At 33.9% G+C, this 12684-nt stretch overlaps 1 protein-coding gene across 3 annotated transcripts; it reads right to left on the reverse strand.

The window, feature by feature from the left end:
• Nucleotides 1–958: 958 nt before the first annotated feature.
• On the reverse strand, nt 959–8753 carry LOC103318190. 3 transcript variants are annotated; one of them, XM_031924581.2, is made up of 3 exons: nt 8211–8747; nt 1479–1592; nt 959–1313 (listed from the first exon to the last, which is right to left on the reverse strand). In XM_031924581.2, exons 2-3 carry the CDS (start codon nt 1533–1535, stop codon nt 1053–1055), a joined length of 318 nt encoding a protein of 105 aa, XP_031780441.1. In that variant the 5' UTR covers nt 1536–1592; nt 8211–8747; the 3' UTR covers nt 959–1052. The 3 variants fall into 3 exon arrangements, with proteins under 3 accessions (XP_031780441.1, XP_031780440.1, XP_008218056.2); XM_031924580.2 differs by lacking the exon at nt 8211–8747 and having other exon boundaries at nt 1479–4016; XM_008219834.4 differs by lacking the exons at nt 959–1313; nt 1479–1592 and adding an exon at nt 4331–6463 and having other exon boundaries at nt 8211–8753.
• Nucleotides 8754–12684: the final 3931 nt, after the last annotated feature.

Below are 12684 nucleotides of genomic sequence, written 5' to 3' on the forward strand. Positions count from 1 at the left end.
TACTTGCTAATATAATATATTAGTCCAGTAAAATTAGTTGTGAAATCGCCCTGCGGTAGAAGTGGCTGCATTTTGGATATTTGGTAAATCGGGGTCGAAAAAGCCGATTCTGAAATTTGCAGCTTCCTAGAATGAGGGGTTCTATGCGAAAACAGCATGCAAAAGTTATTTTTGCTCATATCTCGAGATCGGCTTGACCTATGAGAAAATGGCTGGTATCAATGGAAAGAGCGTTAAATTTTGCATTGAAAACAATTTTTTAATCGAATCCGATGAGCGCAAAGTTTCGAGATAATTAATGAAAAAGAAATTTGCTTGGTGTAGAGGCAGGGGAGGGGAGTGAGCAGACGACATGGCCGCCGCCGCTCTCTCCGCGCGCAGCGGTGGGACGGCGGGAACCGAGCCGCGTTTGAATGCGTCATGCGAAAATATGATTTTTGATTTCGCGGCGACACCCGGAAAACTTATTGTATGAACTTTTTATTAATATTATCGAAATTAGCTATATAATTATCAAGTATGTATAGTTAATTATGAATTAAATAAGTAATAAATGTTCTCAACAATATAGCTATCCAATGAGCGGAAAAATGACATTACCTTGCATCCCAAATTTGATTTAATCGTTGCACCAATGACGCTGAAAAAATGAAATAGTCATATTTCATATAACTTTTGTATGCGCGGCAGCGATTTCTTTAGTTTGAGTTACCCATAGTACATTACGATACAAGGCGATGAGGCACATTCTGGCACGGCGGGGTTAAGCGCCCGAGCGTAGCGAGGATGCTTACGCCGTGCTGGAAAGTGAACATATGACACGAGTATCTAACAAATTATTATTTGAATTTGTGTTTTTTTTACCTGTAAGTAAATTATTGTTGAAAAATTTACGATAGCATTTTTTAATGTTATTATGAAGCAACATCAATAATACAAGGATAAAACGGTCAAAATATAAATAAATATGATTATTGTAAAAATTTAATATATAATAAAATGGTTATATTATTCTAGTAAATAGAATTGACAGAATTTTTCAGCAAAATTTTTTAATTTTCAGTTTGTGATTCATCAACATCTTCTTCTTGTAAATCATTTATTTCATCATTCCACATATTTTCATTATCTTCTATATCATCTATATCATCTTGTCGCTCTTCTGTATCACTCTCAAGTATGACCTTATGCGAATTTGAAGCATTTTCACAGCTTTGGCCATTGCAATTTTTACAACTGTAACTACATTTTATGCCAGCCTTTTTGCACGAACATCGGGATGTGTTACAATTTGTTTTACATCCACAAAATATCTAAAAATCAAGTTAATTATTTTTTCTTATCACAGTAAATATTACAATAGAAAATATCGAATAGTTCACTAAAGTAAATATTAAATACGTCATTTGGAAATTATTTTCAAAGAAAAATTAGACAATTTCATATAATATATTTTAGGATAACATATAATAACTCACCATCTCCAGTAATTCGACTGGTGCAACTGGTTTAGGATTCATAATAGGTAGTAGCATATTACTCGTTCTCTTCCATCCCCATAATACTGGATCTAAATCGAATCCAAGCCAAATCTGCATTTGGTAATATACTCTTTTAGCATGCTCTCTTAATACCGAATCGGTAGGCGGTAAAGACGATAAAGATAATTCTTTTTTTGCAATTGCTGTAGATGTGCAAAATATGTTATATCTTAATTCATGTAGAGTCAGTTTTTGGTCATCTGCACCATACATTATTATCATAAGTTTTTCAGCAACTCTATATATATCGTCGACATTTTGGAATGGCTTATAAAATATGGATATTAATTGTTGCAAGTCTTCATTTTTTTCTAATAATGTTATAATACTTTTTTTACCTTTATTATATATAGCACTTGTTGAATCACGTGTTAATAAGTGTTTCATAAAATTATTACTTTTACAGTCTTTTATCAAAGGAGGGTTTTTCATCCAATTACTAAAAAATTCATTAATAAATTCTTCTACTCCAGCTACGTTACTCATTGATTTGCAGATAATGACCACATTTCTTCGAGTCCACTTCCGTCCATGATGTAACCAATTGCTCCTAAAAATGACATTAGCAAATGGAAACCTCCTAAACGAATCACGACATCTTTCAATTCACCATTTTCCGACTGTGCAACAATACAGCGAGCTTTCCAATATAAAGGTTGATCAAAAGTGATCAAAATAGTTCTTTGATCTACTTTACGAGCTTCTGCAACTGCATAATGCAGAGCCGTATTTAATGTAGTTAAGTTGGACGGTGGCTGGTTTATAAAAGGTAAGCAAGTTATGTTGGATAATGCAAATATTTTATCTTGTGACAAAATTTCCATGAAGCCTTTCCAAGACGGTAAGATCGAGATTTCCACAGCTTTACCCCATGCATATCCTGTATAATGCTCTGGGAAAATTGGCCGATTGCCTAAATGAAGGTTATTCACAGAAATATATTTGATATTATGCAACGCATGTGAATCAATTTTGCTACAGGGGTATGTTTTTATTTGTTTATGCGAAGCTATCTCTGCAGCTGTTGGCATTTTTGAACATTTTTGTGAACCACCCTCTACCACAACTTCAAAATCTGAAGTATAAACTGCGACACCTCCTAAGCAATGAAACGTTTCGTGACCATCTAATGTTCCAACATTATGGTCAGTATTGTCGAATACAAACTGAACAAAAGCACTGTCAATATGTTGAATTGGTGGATTTACTATCGTTGAGGCTTCATACATTTGAATACGTTTGTAAGAAGCACTGATACCAAACTTAGACAGAAGATCAATCATTAGTCTCGATCCCGTTTTTCTGTAAATATAAATGCCGAGAGCTAATTGTAATTTAGAAAGAAAAGCTCTTGGACGCAGAAAGGAGACTATAGCATGAGCAATAATGTCGCTTTTCACTTGACTATTTTCAATATTACTGTCCTGTTTTTCTTTAAAAAGATGATTGAGAAAATTTTGCAGTAATTCGGATATTTCTGAATTGACGTTGTCCAAAAATTTTTGCGCAGGTGGATAAGATGAATTTTCATATTTCGTACTCACAATTTCAGCTCGAAGAATTTCTGCAGCGAAATTTACAACAGCATTTTTTTCAAAATTGTCGATTGATTTCTTACTGATCCAATCGCTATAAATTTTTGTTAAGTTGATTGATTTATAGTAAATAAGTGTTTCTCGGCCACGATGTTTTAAAATGAAAATATCTTCGTTATATTTCTCTTTTAATTTTTTGCATAATACTTTGTTACTTATACCTGTATCAATTACATCATGTAATTCCGATAAAAAGAATTGAAACTTTCCACTTTCTTCGATGTAATTGTATATATTTTCAATTAAATCATCCGTTTCATCATTAAAATTACATGGTTCATTGTCCATGTTATATGGTTCAGTTTCTTCTTCTGATGGCATTAAAGATTTATGTAAAAAGGATTTATAGCAATAATAATGGTACCTAGGTTTTGTTTCTTCAAGTGATATACCCCCCAATCGATTCAGTACCGACATACCGAGATCGTCATTTCTTTCAGAAGCAACATTCAAAAGATTCTGATAGGTATACGGGCGTTTTAAGTAGCTAACTTTTTTATGAGAAGGATCTAATACTTCATTGCAAATAAAGCAATATTGGTCAAACTTATAGTCATCTGAAACACTTGCTGTTGACGATGACGGCAATGAAAATGAGAAATTTTGTGCTGGCGGAGATGGTAATGAGGAATCCCTTTTTCTTTTACTTGTCTTCTGCGGTATTGCCGAATAGCGCTTTCTACAAATTTCATGAAAGCTTACACTCTGTTTTCCTATCCATTGTTTGAACTTTTCATCCTCTCTGCTTTTACTTTTATTTATAAAAGTTTCTAGACCTTTACTACGAACTTGAACGATATCATCTGTATCATTTTGTAGTAGTTTGTCGCAAAGAGTGCATATAGTTTCTTCACACATATATTCGTTTTCCATTGTTCAAACAAACTAAAAATTAGAATTTTTAAAATTACAAATTGAAAAAAAATTGAATGTCAACCATATTAATTTCTTGACAATTTTCAATTTTCATGTTAAACATTTATAGCAAAGAAACAAAATAATAAATTCATTAATAAATCGCACCTAATTCTCTGGCACGAATTTTCTTGCAACATTAACAAAACGAAAAAACACACTATTTTCTAATTATGTTGTAGTAAGAACAACAAGAATGAAATTTTATATACAGAACTATACGAACAAAAACTTTTTCAATTAATTTTTATTTTAAATTTATTGATAATATTGATATTATATAAGGTATCATAAGTTGATATTACATAAGGTCATCATAATTATTACAAAATACTTTTTAAACTCTTATATAATTGTTATATTGCATGCTTGTACAAGATGCGTACAATTGTTAATATAAATAATATGGTAGTACAGAATAATGCAGTATAAACATCATATAGTTGTATGAAATATACTATAAATCTAAAATATAGCTTCAAATATATCTAAAATATTCAAATAGGATCATCACTGAAATTATACATAAACTTTTTATGATATTGGAGCACGTGCATCATATCGAACAATAGATCGATCATCTGCAGACGTTGATGGTTGAGCAGCAATATTTTCTTCGCGTATTTGGACATTCGTAGTTTGAAATGGTATAGCAGCTTCATTACGTTCATCATTATTATTTTTGCATTTCATACATATTGGACACAGTCGAAATAGACAAAATTTAAAAGCAATTGAAATGCAATTGAGTATTCCAGTTTTATAAAGGATATAAAATACTGAAATAGTGGCAATAGTATACATAGTATAATGAAAGATACTATAACCCGTAAGCAGCCGTGAATGGTAGTTATGATTAGATGTAATAATTTCTAAATCTTTCATGATATCTTCAATATTTTTTGCTGAATTTAAAATTTCAGAAGTGTCAACATTAGATGAAGTAAATACAGGTAGTTTTAAAGCTGATGTATTTAGAGCTATCTGCTCAACTGGTAGAAATTGAATGTTAATTTTATATTCTGAAATTTTTGTTTCATTGCCGTGACTTCTTGGTAAATACTTATGGTTCTTAGAGTATCCTTTACAATTTGAATTGAGTCGTAATATATGAGGCTTCGTAATAGTCACATATAAATCTGATTTAGAATCGCCGCAAGTTATGAATATATTTTCTTTATTGGTTGGTAAAATATACCAACTAAAACCATTACTCAGAGCCAAAACAAAATCAGCTTGCAAATTAAAATATTTTCTAGAACAGCCATTATCATCTTTGTATTTTATCAAATGTGCATAACAACTTTCTTCCTCGTTAAATGTATGAACGGCAGATGTTATCTCGCAAATTTTAAAATCATTTATAGATGTACAAACATTTAAATCAATTACGCTATACTCTGTAAAATTTGAATCGACAGCAACAGGTTGATTTTTAATACTGTCAAATATATAGTAACGTTTCCATCCTGACATGGGTATTGGTGTGAATTTGTACACAGTATAATCATAGCCAGTTGGTATTGGCGTATGAAATACATAAATAAGTTTACCAGCGGACAAAATAATGTTAATCTTACTAATTTTCATGTACATTACATAATAATTTTTATTTAAAGGAAATAGTAAGTCTTGGTGAAACCATTTTGAATGTATTGTGCGTAAAGCGTCCATAAATTTTGTGGGTGATATTAATCTAGGCGACACAACTCCAAGTTTTCCATCAACAATCGAGTCATAGATTAGATTGACATTACCTAATAAATTATCGATATGAATATTTAAATTTAAAATGCATTTTAGCATATTATCATTAAAAGAATGTTCATTCAGGACTGTAATGATTCCATCCTTGATAATTTTCATATTTTGTTTATAATTTTCAGTTATATTTATAAATTTGCGCAGAGTACTCTTGATAATGGCTGTTTGGTCATTTAAAAGTGTCGCTATGTGGCCCGTATGATTATATACGTCATCTATTTGTTTATCAATTCTTTCAGCATCGTCGGCTGACATAGTGCCAAATAAAAAATGTTGTATTGTTCCGACTATATTAAATAACCCTCTTTTTTCTCTTTTCTTATCGCTTAAGGAGACTAAAAAATCAACTTTTTGTTGAATTGAATAAAGACTTTTATACATATGATCTAACTCTATTCCATAAATGCACGGTTTAAATGTAGAAAATTGATTTCGAAGATCTTGTAATGTTGTATTCACCTCATTTGCATGGCTTTCTAACTCAAGTATGTCAACAAAATGGATCGTCGTCCAAATCTCATTGTAAAGTTTGGCTTGAAACAGCTCTTCTCGTAATATTGGTGTCGTTATAGGTATTAATTCATAGGGTGAATTTTCATCTCCACGTATATGTAATAGAAAAGCTAGTGCAAATATCAAGCAAAACATCTGAAACAATGAAATTTTAAGTTTTTTACAGATTTTTATTCGTCGCAAATTTTTTACTTGTTTTGCAATTATAAAATTTTTAACATATCCTACATTAAAAACATTTGAGAATGTTCTACGGTTTTTTACACATTTGAATTCAAATTTTTATACGAATTTTCTTTTACACATAAGCTTTTTTATTGAACATAAATAGATAATTAGTACTGAACATTTAATACAATAATATTGTACACAATGTTATTGTGTAGAAAATGTAATATTAATCATTTCTTTGTGTTCAATGTTTTTGATTATGGAAGCAGGTACGGAATGTTTTAAATAAAAGAAAAGAACATATATTCGCTTTTATGTGCTCTCTTCTTGACTGATCTAACTGGACTAACTATCGAAACCCATTCTTTGTACTTCGGAGGTCTCAGTCTCCAAACTACTTATCTTTGTTTACGAATACGCGTGAGAGAAAGAAAAGGTTCGGTTTCGATGACGTACTATTGAAATGAATGTTATATATAACTTGATCATTGTTATGTATATATGATATGAGTAAACTAATTCCTGTTAAGCTTGATAAATAATGAATTGATATTGAAATTTTTGCATATATTTCAACAAATGTAAAAACATACGTGTAAAAAGAATTCATATAAAAATTCGTGTTAAATTTTTGTGTATAAAACGAACCCTACCAACGAATGTTAAGAGTATGCAATGTGAAACTTTGAAGATATATTCGTCTAATGTATACAAAATTCTTGTTTTTCCCAATATTGGTTACCGAACATATTTGCGTAATTTTCGATTTCAAAGTTGGCAGGTTAATATGAAGCGAGGTAAAATTGTCGATGAACATGTAAGACTGCCATGTTTTTAAAGTTTAGAGAATAAAATAAAAAACTACAATATACTCGTAATAATATTAAGAAGACCTATGCAAAATTGCAGCTTTCACGTAAAAATTTCTAAGAAAACAAGAGTAATATAAATATAATCCGAATCTCGTAGGCTGCTATAAATAAAAGTTTTACAAATTAAAATAAAAAGAATCAAGTACTTGTACGTGGTGCAATTGAACTCGCTAACCATGCATTAATATAAAGTATAAAATATACTACATTTTGCCGCCGGGAGTGCGAAATGTATGTACACTCGACACGTAAAATATCTGATTCGAGCTATTTAAATTGAACATCGTGTAATATGGACATTTTTAAAAATGAGCTTGATTTTACCTCTTAACACTCTATCTCGACTTTGATTTCGGCAAATCCCATATTACACGATGCAAAATTCAAATAGTTCGAATCAGATATCTTGCTTGTCAAGTGTACTAGCTTTCGACGCAAAAGTGCGAAATGTGCCAGTCTTCGACGCAAAAGTTTAAAATATACTAGTTTTCGACGTAGAAGTGCGAAATGCACTAGTCTTCGACGCAAAAGAGCGTAATAATGTACTGGTCTTCATTGCAAAAATGCAAATAATATTTTCATATCTAACACATACACTAACTTAACTTTTACTTGTACTATTTAAAATGAAAAAGTATTTGATATAAATCTACTGCAGTGCATTATTTGAATAATGTCATTATGTAGTGCGGACACTATTTTATTGCATTACAAACCTAGCATGTTTTTTCAATAAATATTTATTTTCTTTGCTATAAAGTTTTTAAATGTCAATCGTATTCAAATATTTAATCTAAATTTCTAGCATTTATATGAATAAATAAAATATGTGGACATACCGTAATTCTGAATAAATTCTTCGAAAATAATAAAATATTCTTCTAGGATTCAGAAACCAATCAATAAGCTGGTATCACAAATTAAAAAACTGTGAAGGCACACACTCAAAAAACAATAATTTTTTGATTTCTAATAGATTTTTAGTTAAAAATGACTCTGGAATACACTCTTTAGAGCACGATGTTACTTCGATGAGATACCAAAGTGTTCTGACCTATGATTAACCAGCTCGAGTAATGAACTGAGAAAGTGGCGTTGACATTCATAATTTATAAACATTTAGTATGCGGTGACAGGATGTTTGGATGAGTTCGGTTATATGATACGTCGCGAATGACTTTTTCCAGAGTGCATTTGAGACACTGGTATTTATATCGCACTAAATAATCTGAATTAAAATTTTTTTTTCGAAATTCTATTTCGAGATTACCAAAAATTTAGTAGTATATAAATTACGTTTCATATGTTTCATGCTTTCGTAAAATAAAGAACATCAAATAGTATAGTATAGCTATGATTTTGAAAATACTAATACTTTTTATTATATAGAAAAATCAAGAACCATAAAAGGAGTTATAAAAATAATTATATTTCAAAACGGAGTTGTTAATAAACACAGAGTTAAAAATAAATAAGTTGTGATGGTCAGGATCATTTATAACTTTGTATAAAAACTTTGTATAACTTTAAATTAACATTTTTATCTTTCTATTAAAAAATAGGTCTAACAAAAAAATTTTATTCAAGTAATTTTCAAAGTTTTCTGAGTGTCGCCGCGAAATCAAAAATATTTTCGCATGACGCATTCAAACGCGTCTCGGTTCCCGCCGTCCCGCCGCTGCGCGCGGAGAGAGCGGCGGCGGCCATGTCGTCTGCGCACTCCCCTCCCCTGCCTCTATACCAAGCAAATTTCTTTTTCATTAATTATTTCGGAACTTTGCGCTCATCGGAATCGATTAAAAAATCGTTTCCAATGCAAAATTTAACGCTCTTTCTATTGATGCCAGCCATTTTCTCATAGGTCAAGCCGATCTCGAGATATGAGCAAAAATAACTTTCGCACGCTGTTTTCGCATAGAACCCCTCATTCTAGGAAGCTGCAAATTTCAGAATCGGCTTTTCCGACCCCGATTTACCAAATATCCAAAATGCAGCCACTTCTACCGCAGGGCGATTTCACAGCTAATTTTACTGGACTAATAGTCGATAACAACCGCATCGGACTTGGAGCATGTGAGTGCGCTTATCAAACGCGAAAATAGTTGGAGAAAACACGTGCGAATTTAGAACATTTAAAGTCTATTCAATAAATTTGTCACATATAGGTATCTGTTTGATTGTGATCGATCTTAATAAATATACCACGCGTTGTAACTTGATTGTCATATAACAAACCCGCGTAAAAATATTATATGAGATCTCATATGACTGAAATTCGTACTGAGATCTACATGAGATCTATATGAGATCGCATATGAGACCTCACGTAGATCTCATATACATCTCATATAAATCTCATATGGATCTCAGAACGAATTTCAGTCATATGAGATCTATATGAGATCTACATGAGATCTCATATAATATTTTCACGCGGGAAATAATTTCTTTTTTTTAAGCAATTTACAACTGATAAGTAAACTTTGAAAAAAAAAGAAAGAACATTTTAAACATGTATAGTGTCTCGGCTCTGTTACAATGCCGCTACCCTAAGCGGGTCTTGGGCGTTGTCGTCCAGATCGGACGGGTGGGTGCCTATCACCACTACACAGCGCGTCCTTAGATTGCGGATAAAGGAACAGCCCCTGAGAAAGAGGTTAGCTGCGAATAAATTGAATAAGCAGCCGCGGACAGCCGATAGGAACAGGCGTGGGTGTGATGAGCCCACACTGTCGAACGCATTCATCTAGAAACACTACGCAAGCACCACAACAAAAAAACACTTCACATTATCTCTTATCTCTCAATCTATCTCATTCATCACACATTACAAAAATGGGCAAAAATCCTGCTGCCGAGGAGGATGCGGGAGCGATGACAACTGCCCCGAAAAGGGATGTGTAGAATGATTCGTCACCTGGTCTTACGCGGTAACGATGCCAGCGAAGGCGCGCTGCCTTGCAGGGGGGTGTTAGGATGCGAGAATGAAACCGTAGTATGTCTGACGACGAGTTGACACTGTCCTCGTCAAAGTCGGAAAGCTCTCATACTTAATTCTAGAGAGGTATGGGGGTTATCACCTCTAGAACGATGGACTCACCTGCGATCGGAACAGGATCCGAAGCGCGCGGATTTAACATACTATCATGGCTCAAAAAAATCAAATCCGAACCAAAAGGGACTTAAGGGTGGGAACTTGGAATGTTCGCAGTCTATACAGAGCAGGCGCGTTTAAAGAACTCGTAAAGGAAGCTGATAGGTACAATCTAGATTTGGTAGCAATACAGGAATCGCGGTGGCCAGATGGCGGAGTACTAGCATCGAGTAACTTCATGTACCTGTATGGGGCCGGGAGTGGGGAATCTCTAGGCACCGGATTTCTCGTAAGCAAAAGCATCATACATTCGGTTAAAAGTTTCAAATCCGTCAATGATAGGCTCTCGTACATCATTATCGAAGGTGAATGGTATAGATATCTATTTATTAATGTACACTGTCCTACGGAGGACAAAGAAGAAGAAGCTAAGGATCTCTATTACGAAACTTTAGAGCAGGTAATCGACCAGTTCGCGTCTTACGACACAAGAATAGTATTAGGCGATTTCAATGCTAAAATAGGTAGGGAGGAAATGTTTAGGCCTACTATAGGTAAGGAAAGCCTGCACGAAGCCAGCAATGATAACGGTATTAGGGTCATAAATTTCGCGGCGGCAAAAGATCTTATAATCAAAACTACGTGTTTTAAGCACAAGAACATACACAAGGCAACGTGGACAATCATTTCCTCATTGAAAAAAGACGTCATACTAATGTTCTTGGCGTAAGGGCTTACAGAGGGGCAGATAGCGACTCGGACCACTTCCTAGTAGTAGCCAAATTAAGAGCTAGACTAGTAGCGAATCAAAATAGTAAGCGAGCAAACAAGGTAGAAAGCTTCGATATTGAGAAACTACGAGATAAAACAGAGCGAATTAGGTACCAGATAGAAATTAATAACAGGTTTCAGGCACTTGAAGAAGCAAATACATCGCCGGAGGGGAATGACGAACCGAATAGCTTATGGGGGGACATCGAAAAAACGGTAAAAGAGGCCGCGAACAAAGTACTGGGTAAAAAGAAAAAGCCAAAGAGCAAACCATGGTTTGACGAAGAGTGCGAACTCTGGTTTGAAAGGCGCAAAAAGGCTAAATTAGATAGCTTACAAAATAGAAGCGATAGGGCCGTAGAAGAGTATTCTAACGTAAGGAAACAGAGGAGCGCGATCTACAGAAATAAGAAGCGGGAGTATCAAAAGAATCTTATTAGGAGAATAGAAACTAACAGTAAGGAAAATAACCCCCGCGAAATGTACAGAGGGATTAACGCCATCAGAAAGGGTTTTAGAAGTAGAGCGCAATTGATGAAGGACGAAAACGGGGACCTCGTAACAAATGACAACGAATTGCTGTCGCTGTGGAAAAATTATTTCGATAAATTATTAAACGTGCACGAAAATAGCGAAGAATTAGGGGACGAAATTCACACTGCTGAACCCCACGTGGAGGAACCGAGCTACCAAAAAGTAGAGGCCGCGATTAAAAAACTAAAAAACAATAAAGCCGCGGGAAATGACTCTATACCAGCTGAGTTACTCAAATATGGGGGCGTCGAGCTCACTTTCAAAATCTTTAAACTAGTATGTGCCACCTGGAAAAATGAAACAATACCCGAAAGTTGGAAGGAATCTATCATTATACCGGTTTTTAAAAAGGGGGATAAGACAGACTGCAATAACTATAGGGATATTTCACTTTTAGCAACGTGCTACAAAGTTCTGTCAAACGTAATACAAGCTAGACTCACTCCATTCGCGGAAGATATAGTAGGAGATTATCAATGCGGATTTCGGCGCAACAGATCGACGAGCGATCAAATTTTTACCATAAGACAGTTGTTAGAGAAAAAGTGGGAATTTTGCGAAACCATACACCAACTATTTATAGATTTTAAAAAAGCGTACGACTCTATTAAGCGAAGCAAAATGTATCAAATTCTAGTACTTCTCAGTGTACCGAAAAAACTCGTGAGATTAATTCAAATATGTCTGAACGGAAGCACGGGATAGGTCCGAGTAGGCGGTAATGTATCAGAACCCTTCATGATACGCGATGGTTTAAAACAAGGGGATGGGCTCTCTACGGTGCTGTTCAACTTAACGTTAGAGTATGCCGTTAGAAAAATGCAGGTTAGCCAGCTGGGCGCAACGCTTAATGGAACAACGCAGATACTAGGCTACGCAGATGATTTGGATATACTGGGGGATTGTAGGGAAAC

The sequence above is a fragment of the Nasonia vitripennis genome, chromosome 2 (assembly GCF_009193385.2).
Source record: "Nasonia vitripennis strain AsymCx chromosome 2, Nvit_psr_1.1, whole genome shotgun sequence".
NCBI lineage: Eukaryota > Metazoa > Arthropoda > Insecta > Hymenoptera > Pteromalidae > Nasonia > Nasonia vitripennis.